Source organism: Mugil cephalus, chromosome 17, assembly GCF_022458985.1.
Source record: "Mugil cephalus isolate CIBA_MC_2020 chromosome 17, CIBA_Mcephalus_1.1, whole genome shotgun sequence".
NCBI lineage: Eukaryota > Metazoa > Chordata > Actinopteri > Mugiliformes > Mugilidae > Mugil > Mugil cephalus.
The window spans coordinates 22,918,017-22,944,872 of NC_061786.1; the positions used below are offsets into that span (position 1 = coordinate 22,918,017).

Below are 26,856 nucleotides of genomic sequence, written 5' to 3' on the forward strand. Positions count from 1 at the left end.
GCTTATTTAACTTTTATTTAATGTATGTTGCGCTGATACACCAGAGAAAAGTCCTGTTTACGTTGTACATTTGACCAATAAAGAGACTCAGATGAGTGTTTAAATGAATAAATGAATGAATGAATGTGTCCTCCTCCAGCGGTGGATGCAGGTGTTGACCCAGCAGGGGGCGCTGCAGGAGTTGCAGGTCTGGCTTGAAGCTGCTGAGTCTGAGCTGGAGGAGCATCGCAGCAAGATGGACCAGACGTCCTGCAGCAACTCTGATCTGTCCCAGCTCATAAACCACCACAAGGTAGAGGAGGATCAGACGAGACCGGACGAGACCGGATCTTCTCTTTGTGTTTTCACTCGTCTTCATGTCTCTGTTGTTGTTGTTTGTCAGGCGTGTCAGACGGAGATGTCGGCCCATCAGACCACACTGGACTACGTCAACCAGCCTCTACAGACAAACGATACCGAGGAAGACCAGAGGGGGCGCTACGAGCTGAACCGGTTTGCAGAGGATCAGGGTCGTCTGAACCACCGGTGGCTCCGTCTGCAGGAGGAACTCAACACTGAGGTGAAAGGAGGCGTGAAAACAAACAGTCTCTGATTCTGCTCCAGGAAAAACGATCTGGACCGAACAGAATCTGCTGATTAAAGATTTTATCCAGCGTCCAACAGCGTTACTACGGTTTATTTTATCAGCGCGTTCTTTCCGTGTTCAGATCCAGGAGGCGGAGCAGCAGCTCAGGCTCAGAGTGGACCGGGTCGCCCGACTGCAGCACATCAACACCTGGATCTCAGACCAGAACCTGTGGATGGACTCGGCTCAGAACCCCAGGAGCCGGACGGAGCTGCAGAGGAGCCTGGACTCCAGCCGGGTGAGCTCACGGGTCAAAGCTTCACGCTCACACATCAGGACGCACGGTTGTCGTCTTTGCAGTAACACAAACTTTTAACTGGTGTCAGGAGCTGGAGGAGAAGATCCGTCAGAAATGTGCAGCTCTGCAGGAGCTCAGAGACGTTTGTGAGGGACGAGAAGACGCCAGCTGTGATTTTATGTCTCAGACTGAAACGTCCATCCAGGCCTGTGCAGCTCTCACACAACAGGTAAACGAGACGACGACAAACACGACGACAACGAGTTCATCCAGAAACACTAAAGGAAAGAACTGAAGATCCATCTGTGACATGTTGTTGGTGTTTCCCAGAATGAATCGTTGAAGCTGAAGCTGGTCCAGACTCAGCAGCTCTGGGCCGACGTGGAGGAGAAACTGAAACAGATGAAGCTGAGGACACTGAGGACGTCTCAGGCTCTGGAGTATCTGTCCGTCCCTCCGCTCTGTCTTCAGGCTCAGAGACGACTCCATGAAAAGCTTCAGGTGTTTGACTCAAACCTGCTACGTCTCTTTTCTCTCTCATGTCCAGCTGTAGATGTTCACGTTTGTCTGTTTGCTCCTCAGCTTCTTCACCAGGAGATGGAGGCGTCGGAGGCTGAGTGGGATCATCTGAGTCAAACTTCTCTGGCTCCTGAGGACGTGGACAGACAGAGGGAGAGGTCTGCACACAGCCAACATCAGCACAGAACCACAAACCCTCACACACTGACTCTGTGTGTGTGTTTTTATTTTTCCAGCTGGGCCGAGGTACGAGGAGCCGTGAGCCGGCGCCTCCAGAGGAGTCAGGACGTCCTGCTGTCCTGGGACATCTACGCCCGGCTGGCTGCAGACGTCTCAGAGCGACTGGAGACGCTGCAGAGAGACGTCACGTCAGCTCTAAGCGACGCACACGGACAACACAACAGTGTGGAGCAGGTCACCACCGAGATACACAACGTTCAGGTGAGTTAACGGGTCCAGTCTGTGCAGAAAAAGTCACTTACAACTCACTTACAGTTCTTATACATGTTCATATTTCTTTCTATATTTATTGGACTTTGGACTCATCATGTGCAATAATTTCCTGCTGCACAATAACTCCTCCAATATTCAATGTTATTATAGAGCAACAACTAAAAAACCGAGATATGAGACTGTGACGTGTGAAATAACAGAGATCAGAATCAGAAAGCCCGTTTGTTTTTTAAATTGTGGTGTTTTTTTGTGGAACTTTTAAACCAAAAACTAAAAATAAGAGTATATATAATCATTACTGTGTATTATTTTGGTTTTGCATCATCGAGCATGTGTAGAAATACACCGACCACCATTTCTTTTCCTTTGTTTCAGGAAATAAATAGATAAATAAATAAATAAATAAATGAGATTTGTTTCTCTCAAACAGTCCAGATTCTTTCTGGGACCTCTTTATTTTTACCTGCTACTAGAAAAAATGTTTGTTCTTGTTCAGACCAAGATGGAAAGAAAAAATTATGTAATAATATCTGCATCTCTGGATTTCTCCTCTAAATTATTAAATATATCATGTGTATTTGCATCAGTTAATTGTGCTACGACTAAAAACAATAAATATCAAGTGTGTTTATTGTTGTGACCTTGGATCTTAAAATCTGCTGGAAATCACATGTAAAACTGGCAAAGTGCACAATAATAATTTACAGTATTTAATAATTTATTAGCAAAACATATATGAGTAATGTTTAAAGAAAGGGAGGCAGAGCATGTTATACATTTATATTTATATTTATATGGATGTTTATATGGAATAAATGAAGATACAAACTGAGTAGTTAGAATAGTTAAAAAAGTTTTCTTCCTTTTTCAAACAAATGGGCTTCTGTTATTTTTTTGTTTTATTTTTTTTTGGTTTATAATCATTCTTTCCTTCTTTTGTTTGTTAGAAATTAATTAATTTGCATATTAATTTATTTAAAGTAGTTTTAATGTAAATGAAATTGTCAAGTAACCGAGTTAATGTTGTGACTGGATATGTAAATGACGTGTCTCTAACGTGTCTCTAACGTGTCTCCAACGTGTCCAGAGTCTCTTGGAGAGGACGGACTCTCTGCAGCCCGGCCTGGAGGATCTGCTGGAGGCCTCCAAGAACCTGACCGTCCTCCTGGAGCCTCCGGCCGTGGGCCTGGTCCAATCAGAGAGTCGCTTGCTGTCGCGTGGCGTCGTGCAGCTCAGCCGGCAGCTTTCAGGGAGACTGACTCATCTTCAGGTAGCTCCTCATCAGTCAGACTCACATCTTGACCTGTTGCCTCCTGGTCACAGCTCACAGCTGATCCCTGCTAACTGCTAACTGCTAACTGCTAAGCGTCACACTGACCTATAAATGGAGACACTTATAGCCGTGTCACATGTCTGTGTAGGAGGAGCTTAAGCTGCTGCAGGAGTTTGGAGACGAGCTGGAGTCACTGGAGGGAAGTCTGAGGGTTTGGGAGCAGCGTCTGGAGGACGGGGCTCAGACGGGAGACCAGGTACGAACGAAGGAACGAACGAATGAATGAACGAATGAATGAATGAAGGAATGAACGTGTTGTTCCTGTGTTAGAAGTTTTCATGCTTTAATTAGAGTCTTATGATAAGGAGCTAAAAATCATTTCTCTAAACGCTCAGACACAGAGTTTAAAGGTGTTGCAGAAGGATCGTGATCTAGACTGTTTGTCGTTGTGTTTGTTGTTCCTCCTCTTCCTCCTCCTCCTCCTCCTCCTCCTCCTCCTTATGTCTCCAGTCTGGCCTCCTGCAGCTCAGCGGTCTGTCTGCTGACCTGGATGTGCTGAACGAGCTGAGCCTCAGTCTGACGCTCGGCGACGCTGCAGCTCGACGTCTGCAACATCTGAACCGGCGCTGGACGGACGCCTCCTCCAGAGCCCAGGAGGCCTGCAGGTCTGGACGCACCAGGAAGAGTCTGACGTTTACAAATAAACCGGAAACAGATCAGCTTCCTTTAGTTCATCCGTTACATGACATGGAATAAAGAACCTGAGCTACGTTTAATAGCTGTTTTGCTTTTAATCTTAGTGTGAAGTATTTAGTGAAAGGGCAGGTTTAAATGTGGGTTTTGTGGTTTTCATGCAGTTTGATTGAAATATTTCCTCTTTAAGTAGTGGTGGGTACAGGCAAGGACTTCACGATACAATACAAACTATGATACTTGAGTCATGATGCGACACATTATTGTGATATATTGCAATATTCTACATAGTTCACTGAGAAATGTTAAATGCAGCTTAAAATAAAAAAAGGGGATAATTCACTGGACGAACTGAACCAGAGAACAATATTAGTCCAAATGATCTATTTCCAATTTACTGCGTCTGTACAGAAGTCGTTCACGATCGGCCCAAAACATGACTTTTTCATTTAAAATCGATATTAAGACGTTCAAATCGATATTGTATTGGAAGAAAAAGTATCGTGATATATTGCCTTCATCGGTATCAGTATTTTTTCCACCTCTAACTTCAAGTAACGACATTATCTGTGATTTAAATTCAATCACAATTCATCCAAATTATTCATTTGCAAAAAAAACCCCACAGGAAATCAGGAAGATTAGATCAGATTTTTCTTTTTGCAAAGTAATTAACAAGTAGTTGTTGGTTCCTCTGAGATGACTGCTGACCTGAGATCTGAGAAAACATTCATTAACCTGTGCAGATTTCCATTTTATAACCAGAACCTTCTGTTTAGGTTCAGATTCTCCTGTAGAACCAGACTTTAAAGCGGTTCTCTGTGTTCTCAGTGAGCTGCAGACGGAGGCGTTGAGGCTGCAGACGTTCGAGCAGAAGTGTGAGAGCTGGATGTCGTTCCTGCAGAGGATGGAGGACGGTTTGGCCGTGGACGTGTCCGGCTCGTACCTCGGCCTCCGGCAGCAGCTCTGCACCCACAAGGTACCGAACCCGAACCCGAACCCGAACCTGAACCTGAACCCGAACCTGAACCTGAACCTGAACCTGAACCTGAACCTGAACCTGAACCTTTAGAGAAACACTTCAAACTGTAACATCCTGATCCGTCCCGTCTGTTCCAGCGCTTTCAGGCCGAACTGTCCATCGGACACCAGATCCTCCACTCAGTCATCACCGAAGCTCTGCACCTGCTGCAGAGAGGAGAGGTGGAGGACAGGTAGGACGAGCTGGAGGTTCTCTTTAAAAGTCTTAAATACGGCTTATTTTATTTTATTGTAGGTGTTAAATTACATTTAATCAAGTCTTCATTTGCAGTCTGACCCCCAGACCGTCATGTTTCTGTTCCTCATTATTATCATATAGTTGTTATTTTGGAAGTAATTCTGGGTCTGATGTTCCTTAGTTTTCCTACTTCTTGTACAGTAGGTCTTAAGTTAACACATATTAGTCTTTTAAAGTCTTAAATGTCACTTATTCAAACTTGCAGAAACCTTTTTAGTTAAACTCCAACACTGTAGAATGTTTTTACGTCTTTAGAGCCACTTGTACCAAACTCAGATGCAGTTTAACCTCCTGAGACCTGAGCTTTAGTTTTCTATGCATTTATAATTTCTCCACAGTATTTGGGATCAGTAGGAACTAAGAATTATAAAAACTAGCATCATCTTTGAACAGGAAGTTGTCTTTGGACACAGGGATTAATTCACTGTATTTTATAATAAAGTCTCCGATATGTAACAGAATATAAAACTGAACATGTCTGTGCGAAGACAGCTCGTCCCTGTTGATAGAACTTGTTATGTTCGTGTGTTGTATTAAACTAGAAAAGTTTCAGCTGTTAAATCTGATGAGGTTTTCCACATTTTTGCGCCTTTGTCACGTGATCGGCTGCAGAATGAATCAGCTGTGACGCTGTTTATCGTGTTTTACACCAACTAGTCTCTAGTTATGAAAACAGACGTTTAAATGAAGCAGCAGAAGCTGCAACAAAAATAAAACTTAACGTGCCCATATGAGGACGCTGGGTCTCAGGAGGATAAGCCCAGAAACAGTTCGTCTGGTGAATATCTAACGCCGTCACGGTGGCGTTTGCAGGAGCGACTTCGTCCTGAAGCTGGCCCAGCTCAGAGAGCACTGGCAGGGGGCGGTGCAGCGGGCCGACCAGCGGCGCTCCCTGGTGGAGGGGCTGGTGAAGCACTGGCACCTGTACAGCCGCAGCCTGAGGAAGCTGCAGAGGTTCCTGTCGGACGCCCAGAGCCTCGTGCCCCCGGCCGGGCCGTCCCGCTGCAGCCTGCAGCAGCTCCGACGCTCCCTGCACGACCTCCAGGTGAGACGGACAGAATACGAGGGAGGCGACGCATCTGATAAATGTTCATCCAATCACAGACGAGAATCAACATTAATCAGGAAGGACTCGGTCATATTTATAGAACGTAATCACAACAGCACTACTTTTTAGTATTTTTCAGTTTTGCTCATTTTAAGCATTTTAAACAGAGTCCTACATGGACTGTGTGCACTGTCTCTGACAGAATTCATGAAAACAAAGCCCGACTCTGGGACCAGAGGGAACCTGATCAAACCATCCGTCCAGATAAAACAACGTCCAACTTTTGGTTCCTTTAAACTTAAACACTGGATCCTGCACAACCAAAGCTGTGTGCATTAGTAGATTTAAAACGTGCTCGTACAGGTACACAGCTTAATATTGGTTTTTGTATTCCACTGGTTTGAGCATGCGATGCTAACTCAGGTCTATTTACAATAAACGTCATGTATGTACGGTCCATTAATAGGCATTAATATGTCTCTACAAAATAAACCATTAAATGATACGTTTCTCTACAGACGTCCTCAAACCCAGAAATGATGAAGATAACAAACAACAGCTGATGATTGAATTTACATCAGAATAAAGACGAGATTAAAGAGTCTTTCACGTTCTTTTTGAGCCTTTAATTATCCTGAGAGAGGAGAGTGAAGGGATTTAATTTATTGTCAGTGAAGATATAAAAACCCTCCTTCCTCCTCCTTCCTCCTCCTCAGCACACGGAGCTGCTCTTCCAGAGGTACCAGAGCAGCTTCATCCACACTCTGGAGGTCGGCCGGCAGCTCTTCTCCATGGGGGACGAGGAGACGCAGACCCGGCTGCAGACGGACCTGGGGACGCTGCAGGAGGAGTGGGACAACCTGCACGGGCTCCTGGGCCGGAGGATGGACCTGACCGAGGCCATCATCAAGGTGAGAGATCAGATCAGAGGAGTTTATTACATCTGGTTCTCAGCCAGTAAGGACACAGACAAGTTCAGTTTAGACACTAGAGAATGAGGAGAAGCTGCAGACCTGCTTCTTCTTACAGTTTATCTGCAAAAAAATGTCTTTGTTTGATCCGAACAAACCAGCTGAGCTGCATTTACCTGCAGATTAGAGTTTAATTTAGTCTCTGTGCATGCATATGCATCCAGACTATTTCTTTATTCAATCAGTAACATGAATCTGTGATAATAAAATAGTTGCCTCACAGTCAGGATTCTACAGTGTGTTTTACAGATATGAACTTAACTTTCATTCATCTTCATTGACTGTAGAAGTTAGAGGAGAGTGTTTTAACATGTGAGACGGGAGGAGACCAGTAAATATCTGTGGACGGTGAAGCTGGTTTGAACATGTTCAGTTATTTATTCCTTTAGTTTCAGGCAGAAGGAGAAAGTTTTAAAAACCGGAATCTGAGGTCGAACATTCAGGGACTCGATGAAACTAGAGATAATATGAGACACATTCAGACTAGAAAACAGAGAATGAAGGAGTCTCTTCCTCCTTCTTCTCTTTCTTCATTCTTATTTCTTTCTCCTTTTTTCTCCTCCTCCTCTGAACCAGCTGCAGGTAGATGAGATTTTCAAGTCTTTGAACAGACACCTTTGTCTTGGAGCATCTTAATCCTGTTTAATTAATGACATGTTAATGAGCATTGTGATGGTGGGGGGGTAAATGGGTGTGTATGCTGGGGTCTGATCGGTCTGACTGATCAGTGACTGACTGGTTTCGTCTCTGGGTCAGAACTGGGAGCGCTGCCAGGCCGGTCTGGAGGACAGCGCCCTGCAGCTGAAGGATGTGAAGACCAGACTCAACCAGTCGATGCCAGAGAGCGACGATGAGCTGCAGAGCGCCGAGAAATTCACCAAGGTACAAATATGATGGTTTAAACGTAGTAGCTCTATACAGTCAGTGGTTTAAATGTACGAGACAAACCAGAGACCGAGACTCAGAGTCACTGGGAACGAGTTACTCCTCATATCTCCTTCCTTCCTTCCTTCCTCCCTTCCTTCCTTCCTCCTGGTCCTGGTCCAGTGGTAGGTAGAGATCCATCAGAGGCAGCAGCTGATATAATATTCTACTGACCACATGGTGGCGCTGCAGCTGATCTACACCCAGACTGAGATCAGATCTCTAGTTCTGGCTGAGGACACATGTGGAGATACATTTTAATTCATGAACAGATCATGTGTAAACACCAGGAACTTAAGGATGGACGGATGAATCCGTATTGTCCAGGATGGACGTTAATAATAAAATATTATCCAACATGTCAGACTGTTCGTTTAAATGTTCAGGTGTCTCCTACTCCTGAATAAACGACAGAGACTCATGTTTATTAAACTCTTTCCACGTCTTAAAAGCTTAAAGCTTCTACAGCCTGAACTTGGTAACAACCAAAATCTAACAGACAATCAGGGAAACTTGAGTCAAAGTCAAGTTTCATCCTCTCTGACCCATCAGAGCCTTTATCCTCCCCTCCTCCCTCAATCCCCGTCCCTCCCTCCCCCTCTGCAGCCGAACCCTCCCCCAGCTCCGGCCTGCTGCCCGTGTCCCTTAATCCTCTCTGGGCGGGGTTAGCCGGGAGGGAAAAGAAGTGACAGATATAGGGGTAGGACGAGGGGGAAGTGAAGGGGGCTGGACGGTGGTCGGACGAGCCGTGGAGGGGGGGCCGCTCTGACCGCCGGTTTGTTTGTTGTTGTGCCGGCGTGCTATGGTATGCAGGAGAACGAGGACTCCCTGGAGGACTGGGCTGAGAGCCTGACGGAGCTGAGCACCATGAAGACGGATCTGTCCCAGTACGTCATCGCCGACGACGTCCTCCTCCTGCAGGAGCAGGTGGAGCATCTTCACTGCCAGTGGGAGGAACTCTGCCTGAAGGTTAGTGAGCTGCTCCTGGAGACACGTTCCTCTTTATTCTTCATCAGTGAGCGGCCGCTGGTTTTACCTGTAGAGCTGGAGGTAAAATAAAGGAAGGACAAGGACACAACTGGCAACTTAAACATCTTCAAGAGGCACAAACGCGTCCAGCTTCCAGTGTTTTATGGTTTCTGCAGGTTCACAGCTTTATCCAAACTCCAGCCTTTTATATATTTATCTGTTTTCCTTCTGCAACGAGATCTTTGCTTTGCTGGTTCTTGTCCGTTTAAATTCAACTAAACTGTTTAAAATGTGCTTTACTCTGTGGTTTAAATGAAGTCAAATCAGGTTCCCACTACAAACAAATTCATATTTTTTGTTTCCTAATCAGAGAACCAACAGTTAGCTAAGTAATGGGAGCTATGTGGGACAGGAGTAGCTCTTTGGACCAATCAGAGACGAGTTTAGGACGTGGTTACAGACTGGTTTAGGATGTGGCTATAGACTGGTTCAGGACTGTGTTATAGCAGCTAAATAAATAAATGCTTTATGATGCAATATGACATTTCCTTCTAGTTACATTGATTAAAGTCATTATAGGATTAAACACAAAACACAATCAACACAAAAATATTCAGATGAACCAAACATCTGCTAATTTTTTAACTGTGTTCAGACTTTGATTCCTCCAGAACTAAACCACTTGTTGTGGTTCTGACTTGTCTTTAAACAGAGACTAAGACCATTCTGGGTACTTTGTCCATGTCCTAGATACTAAACCCTGTTGTTGGTAGAATGATGTGTGTGTTGTGAGGGGGCAGATCGAGGTTTTAGATCCTGGTTTGTTCGTCATGTTGCAGGATTATCAAAGGGTTAACAGTTCAGTGAACTCAGCTCAAAGCCTAAAAGCCTCCGTTTTATTTAATCATTAAGAGTTTCTTTACATCTTTGTGTGTTTTTTCCAGTCGCCAGCGTCCAAAGCCTTTAATGAAGCATTAAAGAAGAGTCGGTAAATCTAAAGGGAGACCAACAGGTTTGGGAGGAGGCGGGGGTGTGGCGGGTAAAGGATGAGGGGGGGGGCATTGTGGGAATGAGGGAACAGATGGTGACAACGGAGAAATGTAGTAATGAGCTGAGAGGCTTCAGGAAGAGGAGCGTTTGTATTTAAATTAGCGTGGGGGGGCGTCACTTTCACTAGTAGTTTGTGTATTTGTTTGAGTTGGTCGACCAGAATGATGAGACGGTATCGATGTCTTTAGTGGGACAGTTTATTAGGTTTATTAGTGGATTCATTCTAATGTGAGAATCCTGCTCTAAACCTAAAGTTTACAAAACTCATGGTATTTTATTAACTTAGAGATATGATGTAACACAGCCCTGAACCAGTATATAGCCAGGTCCAAAACCAGTCTATAGCCATATCCAAATCCAGTATAAACCATGTCTGTAAACATTATTTTTGACATTGTGGTCTGAGCTAAATGACAAAATTCAGTTTATCTAACGACTATTTTGCTGCAATAAAGATCATTTCTATTGTTCTATTGTTCCTAAAGTGTTTGGAGTTTCAGATGTTGTTACGTTCACTGGTCCATCACCAGACTTAGAGCTGATCATACACAGAACAACTAATCATCTTTCAGCAAAGGAGCTTATGTCATATCTGTGGTGCAATCCTCTCAGGTGTCTCTGCGGAAACAGGAGATCGCGGACCGCCTCAACGCCTGGATCATCTTCAACGAGAAGAACAAGGAGCTGTGCGAGTGGCTGACGCAGATGGAGAACAAGGTGGCGCACAACTCCGACCTCAACATCGAGGAAATGGTGGAGAAGCTGAAGAAGGTGGGAGGCCGCAGAAAACGCATTCAGAAACTAAGAGATGCAGCTTTAATCTGAACAGTCGCACAAATGTGGAGATAAATTCAGGGAGGATCTGATTTTATGATTTCATCCTGGACGTTAGGTTGTTGGTGCCTTTAGTTTAGTTTACTGAAATCCATGGTGGTTAAAATAATAATCTGAGATTAGGACTCAGTAAAAGAGCGATTATTAAACCAGTCTATACCCGAGTCCATAACCAGTTTATAACCATGTCCCAAACCAGTCTAAACCCATATCCCAAACCAGTTTATAACCATGTCCCAGTTTATAACCATGTCCCTAACCAGTCTAAACCCAGGTCTGAAACCAGTTTCTAACAGATGCTGAACTGAACCAGGTTAACTAGAGAAGATCACTTTGAGCTTGAAGTAACATATTTTAAAATCAGACCAGGCTGAAGCTTCTTTAACTGTAGAAGAACTATCACGACTTTTTTTTTAACCTCCACAAACTTTCAGGACGTGGTTTGTTTGAGCTGCTTTTCAAGAAGCTGTGAATCTCGTCCTGATTGTTAAAGTGACGACAGCTGTTTCTGCCCCAGCAGGAAACCAGGGTCTATTGGTGCTGAACTCACGGCCCCTTCTATTTGTTAGCTGTGACCGTGAGGGGGGGTCGAGGGCAATAAATAAAACTGCTGCTGCTGCTGCTGCTGCTGAAACCAGAACTTAACTGCACTGGGGGGGTGAAACTTTTTCAGCACCTTGAGCTTTAAACTTAGAGCTTCATCCTGAAGCTCAGACTCTGGTTTCAGGAAAAGAGCCACAATCAGATGTTAAATCTTTTTATTTTTATCTTTAATGCAGGCTCCATAAAGCCTCTAAAAACCTTTCCATTAGTCTGTCCATTAGTAATCAGAGCCTTTAAAATATTCCGTCCTTGTAGCTGTTAGCTACTAGCATTAGCACAGCTTCCATTTACTGAAAACATCAGGGATTATTTACAATCTGAGCTGGTTCGTTAAAAGAAATAATGTAGATGTGGAGATAAATAAAAAAAATAATGACTTAACGTGTGTAACTTTTATAATAGACACGTTCTTACAGCTTGTTCTAAAATATAGATCACCTCCCGCTCAGTTAACAGAGAGATGATTTTCTCTGAGTTTACAGACAAATCCTGACTGAAAAAGATTCCTTTAATTATTTCTCAGACAAAAAACACATTTCTGAGGCAGCATGTAACTTAACGAAACACAGACTACGCAATAAATGTATATTTAAAAAACACATTTATTTAGATATATAAAAACTACAAATTAGATTTTAACAAATTAAAGAAATACGTTTTTATTTATTTGACGTAGCGTAAACTGTGTAATACAACGCATACGTCCTCTTCTTATCCCACATCAATATAACTAAATGAATAATAAACTAAAGCTTGTATGTTTTCCTAGTTTGGGATTTACGTTTTTGTTTTGTTTTTTGAGATTACGCCCTCTGCTGTTTAAAAAGAGCATCGCCATTAATTTTTCATCTCGGCTGATTTGAATCATCTCGATTTTAACCGTCTCACGATGCTTCGTTTCATCCCTAAAAATAACTAACATCAGGGTCGAGATGAATAAATAAGTGACAATGTGAAACATGTTCTTTACAGCTTGCTCCAAAATAGGCATCACCTCCCCGTCAAGTCAGGACAAATGAAAATGTGTCACTTTATTTGTATTTGTAGAGGAATTATCAGGTGAAATGTGACTGTAAATGCCGACTCTTACATGTGTTGCTCCTTCAGGACTGCATGGAGGAGATCAACCTGTTCAGTGAGAACAAAACTCACCTGAAGCAGCTGGGACAGCAGCTGATCACCGCCAGCAACAGGACGAAGGAGACGGAGATCAACGACAAGCTGAAGGACGTCAACGACCGCTGGCAGCATCTGTTCGACCACATCGAGACCAGGTAGGATAACGCTTTGGTTTCGGGTCAGACTGGGTGGATGTGTTGAGACCAGGCTGTGGGTGGTGAAGCTCTAAACCTCCTAAACACTCACATGGCACCAGATATGTCAAAGCCACATCTGCAGAAGCCTGATGCAAACAGTAAAGGATCTGAACCTCCTCACAAACAACAGCATGTTCAGTTACCTTTATCGTAGCAAGAACTTGTCCAAAACCAGTTTATAACCAGGTCCCAAACCAGTCTAAAAACCAGTGTGTAACCATGTAAATCCAGTTAATAAACAAGTCCTAAACCAGTTTATAATCACATACAAAACCAGTTTATAACCAGGTCCCAAACTAGTCCATATCTAGTCTAAACCAGTACATAACCAGGTAAATCCAGATGATAACCAAGTCCCAAACCAGTTTATAACCAGGTCCCAAACCAGTCTAAAAACCAGTGTGTAACCATGTAAATCCAGTAAATAAACAAGTCCTACACCAGTTTATAATCATGTACAAAACCAGTTAATAACCAAGTTCACAACTAGTCTATAACCAGGTCCCAAACCAGTCTATAAACCAGTATGTAACCATAAAAATCCAGTTAATAACCAAGTCCTAAACCAGGTTATAACCAAGTCCTAAACCAGTTAATAACCAGGCCCCAAACTAGTCTATAAACCAGTCTGTAACCATGTAAATCCAGTAAATAAACAAGTCCTACAGCAGTTTATAATCATGTACAAAACCAGTTTATAACCAGGTCCCAAACTAGTCTATCTCTAGTCTAAACCAGTACGTAACCATGTAAATCCAGATGATAACCAAGTCCTACACCAGTTTATAACCATGTCCAAAACTAGTCTATAAACCAGTCTATCACCAGGTCCCAAACCAGTTTATAACCATGTACAAATCCAGTTTATAGCCATGTCCAAACCCAGTCTCCAACCAGTTCCTAAACCAGTTTCATAACACATAAAAGTCCTAAATGTCCTAAATCACCTGATGGGGACATGGATCCAGCCCATTTGGTCCCTTCAGGGTCTCTGAACCCCTCCTACATATTTATGCTGTAATTTGTGCAACATGTGAGCTAAAGTGAATGAATTCCACATATTATTTATTTATTTATTTATTTGTTATTTGTCTGAATTCAGAAAAAGCAGCATGTTGAGTGTTTCTGTTTTACTGCTGCATGTTCCAACACGTGAAGCTTTTATCTGCTGGAGCAGCACAGATGTTATTCCACCGTGGCTGCAGATTAGAGCAGGAAAAGCTCCTAGAGAGGATAGAGAGACATTATTATTATTAATCCATAAATACAGACCTCGGCCCGGCACCGAGGGACGAGCTGCTGCTACGTTCCTGCATCAGTTTATTCAGCAGCTCATTGGTCCAATACACGGTTCATTACAAGTAAAAGCAGCTATTAGTTGTGTTTGTGCAGTTATTTAAAGAGCTTCGTTACAGACTCTCCTGGAAGGCATTTAGGGCTGTTTAGGGTCGTGCACGAAAAAACAAGATGAAGAAGCCGACTGTGCTTTGAACCAGAGACTGGATGTGGAACTAGTTTATTTTTAAAGGCCGAACTCTAAACCGTGTATTGTTCTAGTGAATAAACGTCTTAGTAACAGGCCGGAATAAATATTGAATATATTGGATGAGAATGTAAAATATTCACTTTATGGTTTATTGGGGGACTGTTCAGTCTCCGATGGACGGGAGGAGACACTTTCAGTCATATAATGTTTTAGATTATCTGGCGCGAGCGCCTTGTGTTTCTTTGCTGCACCTGCCTCTAAATGGAGCACACGGGGGACGGCAATAATAAAAACATCTCCAATGGAAGAAACTCTGTCATCCTAACTCATGTGTCCACATTTAGAGCTTTGACTTCCATTTCTATCTCCACTATTTATCCAGCACCAGTCATTTAGCTGCTTCACAATTACGTGTTCTCTCCACTAACTGGGCTCATCTCAGAAAGCAGCATCACGCATTAGTGGAGCAGCTTTAGGCCTTTTCTTCTTCTGTTTTGGTAAATTTGAGTTCCCCCCAGTCAAAGAGTCGGGTAATTATTCCCTGCTGTGTCTCTGCCGTGCAGCAGGAGCGCACGGCAATTACATCTGAGCCAAACAACAGGACAGTGGGTGAAAAGCAGTGACCACATGATGGACTGTTTACTGATGACGAGTGAACTCAGCGTTCGGTAGATGGAGGATTCGTCTGAGCTAAATGAACTGAGTCCATGAAGCAGAGCAGGTGATGGACGGAGGCGACTTATCCTCCGTGAGACTGACTTAGAGCTGGAGGCCGGGCTACGTTCACACATACAGACGCTTTCTAGTTTTCATCTGTTTTGAATCACTTAGAAATCTACCGACTGCAGGTTTGATTGGAAGCTTCACTAGCGTCAGAGGGTCGTTCTGTGTTTAAAGCTGGATTCATGCATCTGCACCACATCACGTCCATTTCTGTCAGAAAATTCTCCCTCGTTCTACCGTCCACTCTTCTACGTTTTCTCGCGGCGGCTGTCGTTCACTGTGTAGAGCAGGTTTTCCAGAAACCAGAGGGTTAGAAAAGATAGAAAACCACATTTTAGAAAAACCAAAGCCTGATTTAAGTCTGTAAAGGCTACGTACAAACGTCCAGCAGCTCCTGGAACTGAAGAAGCTACTCGGTGCAGCAGCAAAACTTCTTCTCAAAACTCAACAAGTGACGTCTTTTGGTTAAAGGCTGATTTAAGGTTCTGCAGGACGTAGAACCTACACCACTGCTCGTCAGTCTGGTTCGTTCTGTAATAATTCCATCCAAACACGAGTTGGTGCTTCGCCCAAATTTTGCTGAAGACGAGTTGTACAAATGTTTGCACCTATGAATGAACCTCCTCAACCTTTCCTCTGTATGTTCCATCTGTTGTGATTCAAAACTATCAGTTCTAAAATTGTGGAGATGGAGAAACAGCCAGAAATACTAAAGCAAAAACATGCTGCTACCAAGCGAACCAGTCACAGCTGTTGCTCTGTGTTGGTGAACATCAGCTTCAGCGCTGGGGTCTGGATGTGATCTGAGCTTTTAGCTCATATGGAGGGAAGCAACAGTAGGAGATCCAGCTGATGGTGAAGAAAAAGAATGGATATAGCTGATATTCAGAATATTAAGTATCTGCTGATTACAAACGTCCTAGAGTTGGTCTCCTGCAGCTTCCTGAAGTCCGTCCTTGTCTCCTCCTGGATTCAGTCCAGTGAATGTTTCTTCCAGTCAGAGTTAATGTGGAGAGAGAAGCTCGTACTTTGTGTTCTCTGCTCCAGAAATGTTCTGGTTTTCTCTCCTTTTAAACGTTCAGTGTTTGTTGTTGTTGTTTGGCTGCAGCCTTTAACCTGAGTGGACTCTGGATTCTGTTTAGTCTTTTTATTGGATGATGATCAACCACCAAACACCCACATCTCACTAGTTACTGACATCTGACTCTGATTTCAGCTAACGAAGACAACGATGATGTTTTGACGCTGCAGAGACGTGTTTTTGCTTCACAGACCTAAAATAAATAGGATCAGACTTGGCTGAAGCCTGAAATCCATCCAGTCATTTTAAAAAAAATACCTGGAACAGAAGCATCAGCTCATCTGAATCTTTTCATAACATCCTATTTATTGTAGCGAGGCCAGTGAGTGGTGAGCTCTTTATCATGGTGACAGGTTGTTGGTGCAGAGACGTGACCTCTGTCTTTTAAAAATAGAACGAGTGGAGAGGGTGACACACAATAGTGACCCTGTCCCTCCCCCTTCCACCTCCCCCCCATCAGGGGCTGAGCAGCATAACAGGGTTAAGCCTGTTAATGAGCTGATGCTGAGGCACGAGACTCGTCGCTGTGAAAGAATCTGCTGCTGAGCCACATGGAGAAAACCTCTCGGCTCGGGAAATTAAATTAAATCAGGGATCTGTGTAGACCAGCTCCTCCACATCAAACCCATCAAATGCTTCTGTGTCTTTATTGAGGGTGTTAAAACTCCACTAAACATATATTCCCATTTGTAAACTATCAGAGAAACTCTGCCACCGCCCTTGTGAAATCAAAAAACAAATGTGACCCGTGTGTCTGCAGAAGTAGCTTTAAAGATCAGTGGGCTCCAGCCCTCACTAAACCCACCACCGGTCTAATCCAGACACGAGTCAGACCCTCTGAGCCACTGAAACACAGTGGACGGATCTCATCAAACCTTTAAAACCATCGACATGCGAACACATGAAAGCTGATGAATCTTAATACCAGAAATGTCTCAAGCTGCAGTGCCACTTGTCACCACTAGGTGCAAAGAACTGCTCTGAAGTTAATTCAGCTCATCTGTTCTGGAAATAGAAAAAAAGATCTAAGACATAAAGACGGAGCTTCACTATGCTTCGTTTTATCTTTTATAAATGTGTGCAGATTCACAAAATGCAGTTCCTTTAACGTCCACTAGATGCTAGTTCCACAGTGTCCAACTTAACAGCAGAAATAAATATGTTTACAACCTGCTGCAGATACAGATTGTTTTATAAAGTCTTAAAGTTATGCACAATTAAAAGGACCCGTCTGGGACGCACCTGTTGTTAAAAGCTCTGTGACTCTGGGAAGTGTTGGCGTTTGTGGCTCATCAGATTTTAGGTGGAGTCAGACTCTGCTGATGGAGACGACCAGAGATGCTGCACTGAGACTCCAATGCAGGACGACGTTTCCAAACAGAAACGTTGAAAACCTGTAATAATAGAGCTAACATGGAGATGAGTCTGGTTATTTCCTCTGCTGTTTGCCGACTTTAGGTTTCACTTCTAGCCACTGGCTTGTAACATATTTCTATGCTAACAAACCTAAACATGGCTGTTATTTGTCTAATTTTATTACAGTTCCCACGACCTTAGAAATACAGAAAACATCTCCATGTCTAAAAAACTCTCAAATATCTAAAGCTAAAACATCTCTACGCTCATGAGGTGGTTTTTCAGACGTATCAGTAGAAAAGTTTATCGCAAAAGTGCATTTATTTATTTAATTTTTTGCATTTCCTTGTCTCTGGAGATGATGTAGGCGTCATGTGACCAGTTCATCTGAAGTCCATCGACCTTAACTCTAACTTTCCAATGGAAATAGGTACAAACACCAGTTGTACTTTATCAAAATTTCAGAAATATCTTTTATTTTGAGAGAAACTGTGATGGATGGACCAACGTTTGGCCTTTAACTCTGTTATATTTCGTATTATCACAGTCAGCGTGTGTTTCTGAACACCTTGCGTCCTTTAAAGCGTTGCTGCTGTCAGAGCTGCTGTGATCCGCGGGTTGTGTCGGTGGTTTTAGTCTGAAGCCAGAGTCCTGCAGCTCTGTGTCACATGTTTAGATAGAGGCTGACGGAGCTGAGGAGGAGCTGATTCCCAGTCGCTCATGTCTGACTCTGAGTCTTTTGTCTTCATGTCGCCTCGCCACTCTGCAGCAGATAACCACTGAGGTCTGACTCGCAGTGGGATTAGACCCGACACTCGCCCGCCCGCTCGCCTTTGTCCCCCAAAACAAACCCGGCTGCTCCGTCACCGGCCCAGCAGCTGCCGTCTGCTGACACCGGCCTTTGTGCGGCCGGGCCCTCGGCTCCCGGGGGCCTCCGTCCTCTCCGCTCATTGTTCTGAATAAGATGCACACGAGGCAGACGCTCGTCTTTACAAACAGGCTCCTCCTCGGCCTCCTCACACCTGCACCGGTTCACTTACTCCACTTCACTCTTTATTTGCACTCCTGTTGTTTGGGGCTTTTATCGTCGCGGAGCCGGTTGTCATGGCTACGGCTGTCAGGTTGTTGAAGGATGGTTGTTGAGGATTGTGTGATAGAAAACTAATGATTAGGTCTCGAGCTACAAGGCATCAGTGACAACAGAAGTGTCTCCAGGATGTTTCCAGAAGCTGTTAGTTCGTCTCTCTGAAAGTTAATTGTGTATTTCATCAACAATGTTTGGATTTGTTGAGCTCATAATAAGACATGCTAACGTAATATTAGCGTCTCTACTGCGACTGACTCTCTGTTGGTCTTCTGATTGGTCGGCTGACAACCAATCAGGAGGCTCCTTCCCTTTGTCTCCACTTCCTGTGTTACTGTTGCTAAGTCAGACAAACAATAACTATATTAAAGTCTGTTAGCAAACAAATACACTGAAGTATTAAAGACGTAACCGGACAATAAAGTAAAGTACTTCCACTTTTATTTCACTACATTTTTCCGATGAATTTTATACTTTTACTCAATTTTTTTCTGTGCTGCATCGTTCCTCGTTACCATGGAGCTTTCACAAAACCCCGCCCCCAAACTGTAATTGTCCAATCATACATCCTAGCAACCGTTACTATGGAAACGATGCCAAAGAGTTTGGCTGCGTACATACATACATATATATATATATATATATAACATCAGAATATCAGAGCCTAACCTAATGTTAGCTAGCTACAGCGAGTTTGTGGCAATGAATAAATAACTAATAATTAGAAAAATATTAATTTTATTAATAATAAAATAATAAGAAAAAAAGATGCATGTAAACAACAGTGAAAACCTGGTGATAATCAATAACTCTCATCCCTACATCGGGTGAAAAACATTGTTTAAGTGATTTATTTTAAGAATGATCCTCAAAAAAACAGACATCTGTTGATATATTTATCACTAGTTTAACAACTGACATGAACCACATTTAACACATTTTTATTTTTCTAAATAAACCATTAACACTTTAAATTAACCTTTTATTTTATTTTTCAACCCTGTTCAGCTGCTTGTTTTTTGTGTTTCATGTCTGAATAAAACCACATCAACCATTTACATAACAGACACTGGAGCCGTCGGTTTTTCACGTTGCGTCTGTGCAGAGGTTTAGATTTACATGTGTGTTTTCTTTTTGTTTTCCCTTGTTGTTCTTTCTTCCTGCTCCACCTGTTGCCGTCTCAATCATTCAGCCCCTCAGTGTGTTTCTTGCTCTGAGTGCTCTGAGCCGCGGGCGGCTGGTTGTGAATCTGAAGCCGGTGGCAGATGGAGGTTTTGCAGCCGGGGGGTTTCCCGCTGGGTCTGTCTGTGTCAGCGGCTTCGTCTCGGCCCTGCACCTGTAAGCTGCTCAGCTTTAATGGGCTTCTGTCTTTACTCGGCCGCCGCTCGGAGCTGCAGAAAAACAATATCACTGCTGTCGACACGAAGCTCCAGAAATACTCGCTGTGATTCGTGCGTTAGAAAGAGTTTTGTGTATTTGTTTATTCAGGAAAAATGAGCCGATATCACATATCTGTGAGACACAATGTTTAGTGGACAGATGAGACCAGAGCAGAATAGTTTGGTTTAAATGTTTGGAGATGAACCAACACTGCATTCCAGCATCAGAACCTCATCCCTCCAGGACACATGGGGGCGCTAATGTCCTGGTTTGAGTCTATATATACAAGAATCTATCATCGCTCTGACTGTGAGCATTGAGCTTCAGGCATCATGTGACTTTTTTTGTTGATGCCGACATATTGGCAGGAAAACGACCGGTACAAGACAGAACTCAGCAGGTGACACATGACAGACCCAGACTCAGGTTTAGTTTTTTTGAGCGTTAAAACAGGCGGCGGTGACGATATTCCTGATCTGTAGCATCCAGATATACAGAAGCACCTCATTAACTTTGTGTCTGTGTCTGGAAACATTCAGGCTTCATGATGCACATTCAGTAGTCCAGGAGTTAATCACTGAGATAAATAGTCTCTGTTATATTATCTTTTATGTTTAAATGAATGTCTACATGCACCACAACATACAGAAAATCATTCTCAATCAATCATTCAGTCTCTGAGTAACATCCGTTCTTAATCCACATTATAAACATCAGTCTAACCTGCCTTTATGAAAAGAAATCTGTTGGACATCGTGTTAAAAACGCTGGATTCTGTCCCTGATAGAAAGTGATCTCTACACGAGAGAAATCTGTTTGTTCTGGGATCTCACTGCTCCGTTTTCTACTTTTATTGCATTAATCCACATCTGCCTCTTGCAGGATCTTTGTTTCTGACTATTCTGTCGACCTGGGACACGACAGCCTCAGGTTAATTAGTTAATTGATTTCAGTTGGTAACTGAATAATTATCAGAGAAGAGCAGTTTCCTGCCAATATGGCGACGTTGTGATTAAAGGTGCAGCTCCTGGAGCTCAATGTAAACTGTGGGCTGGGAATTAAAGAGTTGAAATATAGTATAATTGGTAAGATAGGAAACGTGGACAGTGAAGCAGATTATTTCACAAAAAGAATCTGTAAAAAAGGACGAAACAGGTCTGAAGACAACACAGGGAACCGATTTTTCTGTTTTTATAAAGCAGATCCAGGTCTGTGCATGTTGGAGTGAACCTGTTACTGCATCCAGCTGTTTGTAAAAGCTGGAAGAGGAGGGAGAGGAGGGGGGAGGCAGATTTACAGGAGAGGGAGGGAGGGAGGAGGGGGGAGAGATGGAGGGCTAGTGCTCGCTAGCGGATGAGCCGCCATCGTGGAGTAGCCTCCTCGCCAGCCTGTAAGTACTCGCCCCGATCCAGAGGAGCCGGGGCTGCAGAGCAGGACGGGGACAGAGACAGGGGACGTTTTGTTATGATAAAGAGGAGAAGGAGGTGGAGGAGACACGAGGGAGGACGGAGGGAGGGAAGGGGGATGGGTCGGGCTTTGTGGCTGCAGCCTCGTGTGTGTGCTGGTATTTCTATGAGGCTTTAAATGTCCATCTACCAGAGACATGAAGACGCCTCCAGTCCGTCCCTCAGCTTCAGCATCACAGACGCTTGTTGCATCGTCTGAAGCAGCTGCAGCTTCGTTTTCACCGCTTCACGTTGGCGCGACGGCCGAGGTTAAATGTCGTCGATCGCTGGTTTCTTTACGCTGTTCACCAGCATCGTTTCATCAGGGATCATCTTCACATTTCTGAGGACGAGAGCATCAGTTTACAGGGGGTTCAAACATGGGGGGGTCTCCTGAGTATCTCCTCCATTTTTTTATTTTATTTTATTTTTTTGAAGGTTCAGTTTAAACCTGACGTAGAATTAGAATTATTTGTCCCACGATGGGAAAATTCCAGTTTGCAACAGTAAACAAAGGGTCAGAAAAATAACAAGAGCAAAGAGTCGACTATACAAAACATAAATAATAAGATAAAATAGAACAGAATAAAAAATAAAAGTATCCTGCACATATCACAGGAAAAAGCTCCTGAATCTGAGAGATGAGTCCAGTGAGTTGGTCCAGGAAGTAGTCAGATCCCGTCACGTTCCAGCTCTGGACACGTCTCAAGAATAATTAAAGTAAACGCGATGAAGCTGAAGAGAACGTGGAGTCACAGATGGAGCCACGATTTTTAAAACTCTTCTCTTTCTTCACATTTAGAATCGATTTTACAGTAGAAACCGACACAGAGATGTTCAGTTCTAAACTAATTTAACTCTACATCTCTCAGGTAACGTGACTCCTGTTGCTCTTCTGTCCATCACCACATTAAACCTCAAATGATCTGTGACCCAGCAAATGTTTGATCTTTGCAGGAGCAGCATCAGGCTAAGAAACTCCAAAAGCTTATTTAACATGATGCTGTGACCACCGTGCCTTTGCATCAAATATGTCCTCAGCTCATAAACACAACAATAAGTTATGAAAAAAAGAATTTAAACACATCAGACACAGGTACATGAATCAAAATACCAACCAAACTTGGATCAAACGATTATTCAACAGCAATTTTTATTTTAATTTCTTTCTAAAAATAGACGAGGAGGCGGACGAGAATGACTTTATTTTGTAAAATGTGTAATTTCTGTGTGTTGCATCGTATAACAACAGTTCAAATGAAGCTGAAATAGAGGCTGATATAAGTTTAGCAGAGCATCAAGAGGAATTTAAAACATAAGACAAATCATTTACATAATTTCTTTGTCAGTTTGTCGTGTGTTTTCTGAAACGTGAGAATTGATCAGTGTAGATTCTCAGACTCTGGAGCAGAATCGGTTCCTAACGGAGACACTTCAGACCAGCGTCGATTATTTACGTTTAAATCAGTTAAAACGAGAGAAGAACCAGAACCAGATCCAGCTCCACCAGTGCTGACTAATATTCAGAGATGGGCTTTGGTGACACAGTCGTGGAATTCGCTTTGTGCAGGAATGAACTGATGTAGGTCACTGACCTGGAATGCAGCCTGTGAGTCCCAGACGGCAGCAGCTCTCAGTCAGATGTAGGTCAACGTGGTGTCGTCTCCGGCCCAAAGCATCGCTGCACGTTCCTGACTCTGAAACAAACCACTACAACAAATCTGAGGCTCCGGTTCATTCGTGTAATAAGATCTGAGGCAGATGATGCTGATGATGATTTTGACCTGTTGATTCATTAGACACAGAGGTGGTTTCTGCTCTTTCTTCTCTGCAAAGAAAGAAATACGTCTTATATTTTGTTCAGAAACGAGAACTTGATGCTTATTTTAAGGATTTTTGTCTTTTTTTTTCTTAATACAAGATGATTTGATGAAATATAAGAATCTTTTGCTCCTTTCTAGTGATGCTGTTTTTACAGTGTTCATTAAAATGATTAAGTTAGTTCCTGTAATGCACCATTTCCTTTTATTTGGTTAATATGGAACAATAATGTGTCGTCATGTAAATGCTTCGTGCTTTGCTGTGGTTTTTATCCTGTACTCTAACATTTCACCTTTTTCTCAGCCTTTTCCCTCGTGCATCATTAAAGTTTTGTTTGTTTGTGTGTTTTCTGTGCAGGGTGAGGAAGCTGAAGGAAACTCTGGTGACGGTTCAGCAGCTCGACAAGAACATGAGCAACCTGAGGACGTGGCTGTCGCGCATCGAGGCCGAGCTGGCGAAGCCGGTGGTTTACAGCGTCTGCCACAGCGACGAGATCCAGAGGAAACTGGCCGAGCAGCAGGTGAGTCTGGAAGTCTGGACTTATTCTGGACTTATTCTGGAGAGACACCGCAAATCACACTCAATGGCAGTGACCATTACAGAGAGTCTGTCCAACCAGGAAACAGAGCGTCTGATCTGTCCCTCTGTGCTGATTGATTCTGAGCTGGTCACATGTTTCTTGGGCGCCATGTTGGATCCATCTAACCAATATTCACCCATAGATAAGTGGTGATAACAGAGAATAAAGTTGGATTAAAAGTTAAAATGCCACAGAGCTCAGTGTGACGTCGTCCCCAGCTCTGAGGTAAATGTAGAGCTCCATCATGGAGGCTCAGAATAAGGTGGACAAAGCTTGGACATGTCCCTGTGTCCGAGTCCCAGCAGGTGGATGATGATGAGATGAGGGGTGAAAACTAACGTCCCAGGAGGAGCCGTGTCCCACGGGGCTGAGAGCTGCTAAATGCACCGAGAGGAAAGTAAAAAGACTCTTCTGCTCCACTAAGTGATCTGGTCTTGAACGTCCTCAAACCAGATCCGAGCTGTTTGCTGCAAAGATTTTAATTTTCAAAATAAAGGCATGAAAGTTTTTTATATCCACTAAATGTTCCTGCAGAGCAACAAACTTTATCAAGCTCCACTTTAATGCTGTAAAAGCAGCACAAAGGTGGCTCCTATAAACCTGCTCCGCTCTGCTAATGATTTCTGTTTCATGTGACTCTGACTCACACTGAGTCACAGACACTTTTAAGACTCGACTCGTGGCCTGCGTCCTAAAAGCCGGCCACCGTAGCTCAGCTGGCGTGAGTTCACTGCTCCGACCACTTCTAAACTTTCTGAGTGCTCCACTCTGCCACAAACACGTCAGCCCGAGTGCTTTAAGAAGCTTTAATCCACAAAAAAAAAGCTGCTGACTCTTAAAATAAAACGACAACATGGGACGTTTTTGTCCAGAAAGTGGAGGAAGGAGCAGGATGTATTGACACGTTCAGATGTGAACAGTGATGGCAGTAAAAAAAAGAAAAGAAAAGAAACACTTCAAATCTGCAAAACAATTTGGACTCAAGCGTCCTGTCTGAATCTGGACAAGAAAAGACGCCTAAAAAAGAAATTATAAAGCAGAGAGACGGATGACGGACAGGAAAGAAAAAAACAGAAAAGAAAACATGATGAAATTGTTCAGAGTGGAGGAAGATGTGGCGCAGAAAATAAGAAAAGCTGCAGGTCTCTCCATTAGCGGATGAGGGATGGATAGGCTCTTTTAAGCCTTCACGCGTTGCCATGGCAACGCAGAGAGAGGCAGCCGAACAAAACAGGAGGCGACAGAACGGAAGCCAGTCACACTATTAAATATAAAATATATTAAATCTATAAACGCTCCTTTAGGAAGAATTTAAGTCAGACTAAAACTAAAACATCTGTTAGAGGGAGAGAGAAAAGAAAGTGTAATTTAATATATTTATTTTAACTTATATTAATAACTTATTACTAATATTGAAAAAAAGTGATAATAATATAATAATACATGTTTAAATATGTCTTTATTTCTATTTAAAATGTCTGTGTCAAAACAACAAGACGGATAAAAATATATCAACAAAAATATTTTCGGTTCCGGTTCCATTAGACAAAAGTTGGACATTTTATTTACTGAAAAACATTTTTTAATATTTTGGAAAATATTCTCAGAAAGACGAATTTCTCCTCAAGACTAAGTTTTGTTATTAAAAAATAAAATCAATTACACTGAAAATTGAACTTTTGTTTGAAATGAAATATAAGTAAAACACATTTTTAATGCTTTGGAAGAAGTTATTTTACCTCGACAATTTCTTTAATGTTAAGAAAAAATGTTAAAGATGAAAATAATCTATAAATATTATGAGAAATAATTTTTATTTTATTTCTCAGCTTTAAGAAGATCCAAAAAACTAACGACTAGAGTCTGTTAATGACCTGATACTATTTAACAGGTCTCATTATACTTTTTCTTCTTCTTCTGTTGCTAAAAGAGGTAAAGATGTAACAGCTGTTTAATCTCTGGACGCTCCATAATGAGCTCCATGCGTCTCCGGCTGCTGGAGGACGTTTGGTCTAAACGTGTGCGTCTTTCTTCCAGGACCTGCAGCGGGACATCGAGCAGCACACGGAGAGCGTGGCCTCGGTGCTGACGCTGTGCGACGTCCTGCTCCACGACGCCGACGCCTGCGGCAGCGACTCGGAGAACGACTCCATCCAGCAGACGAGCCGGAGTCTGGACCGACGCTGGAGGAACATCTGCGCCATGTCCATGGAGAGGAGGATGAGGTGAGAGAGGGAGAGAGAGCTTCAGTTCGGGGTGAAAACTGGATCCGTGCAAAGCACATTCCAGCTTCTCTAATTTACTGAGGTGAAAAACGTCTCCGGTCCAACACTCACAGGACGGAGGAGGACAAAGAGTTTTCAGAATTCAAATAAAGTCTGAACGGCCCCAGATACAAACTGAGGAGAGTTAGGTTCATGTCTGAGTAATGATAATGATAATAATAATAATGATAAGAGACTTTATGTTGTTTATATTTCTTTTAGTTTGTCCAGGGAAGCTTCAGTACAGTTACATACACTTTATAAATCAGCTACAACAAAAAACAAGACAAAGACAAACTCAAGTGCAATTAGAGAGCAGGGCCAAATAAAACTACGATGTCTAATGTCTCCTCCTCCTCCTCCTCGTCCCCCTCGTCCTCGTCCTCCTCAGGATCGAGGAGACCTGGCGTCTCTGGTGCAAGTTCCTGGACGACTACTCTCGCTTTGAAGACTGGCTGAAGACGGCTGAGACGACGGCGTCCAGCCCCGACTCCTCCAACGTCCTCTACACCAGCGCCAAGGAGGAGCTCAAGAAGTTTGAGGTTTGAGGCAACACTTCACTTTCCAGAGAAAGAGGGAGAGAAGGGAGGGAGGGAGGGAGGGAGGGAGGATGATAGAAAGATCAGTTTAATGTCCCTGTCGGCTCGTCTGGCAGCGCGTTGACACTTTAAATCCCCGCTAGTCGTATAAATCTACAGAGTTTATCTCCTCTAGACTCTAGTCAGCAAGTTTCACTGGAGCTGTTGTTTTGGAGGATGAAGAGGAAACTGAAGGACTTTCAGAGGAAAAAGGATCAGAAACAAAGAGCAGCTGCACCCGGAGCTTCGTAAAGAACACGAGA

At 43.2% G+C, this 26,856-nt stretch overlaps 1 protein-coding gene across 1 annotated transcript in view; it reads left to right on the forward strand.

The window, feature by feature from the left end:
- The window catches only part of syne2b (spectrin repeat containing, nuclear envelope 2b), a 136,334-nt gene that overhangs the window by 95,843 nt on the left and 13,635 nt on the right, over nucleotides 1-26,856 (forward strand). The window contains 21 exon segments of the mRNA XM_047611357.1: nucleotides 140-292; nucleotides 383-559; nucleotides 708-863; nucleotides 952-1,092; nucleotides 1,194-1,364; nucleotides 1,446-1,540; nucleotides 1,619-1,823; nucleotides 2,923-3,105; nucleotides 3,257-3,364; nucleotides 3,619-3,773; nucleotides 4,633-4,780; nucleotides 4,921-5,015; nucleotides 5,894-6,125; nucleotides 6,845-7,039; nucleotides 7,856-7,981; nucleotides 8,837-8,992; nucleotides 10,655-10,813; nucleotides 12,587-12,753; nucleotides 23,529-23,691; nucleotides 25,789-25,976; nucleotides 26,407-26,557. Coding sequence (XP_047467313.1) covers nucleotides 140-292; nucleotides 383-559; nucleotides 708-863; nucleotides 952-1,092; nucleotides 1,194-1,364; nucleotides 1,446-1,540; nucleotides 1,619-1,823; nucleotides 2,923-3,105; nucleotides 3,257-3,364; nucleotides 3,619-3,773; nucleotides 4,633-4,780; nucleotides 4,921-5,015; nucleotides 5,894-6,125; nucleotides 6,845-7,039; nucleotides 7,856-7,981; nucleotides 8,837-8,992; nucleotides 10,655-10,813; nucleotides 12,587-12,753; nucleotides 23,529-23,691; nucleotides 25,789-25,976; nucleotides 26,407-26,557 — 3,324 coding nt within the window.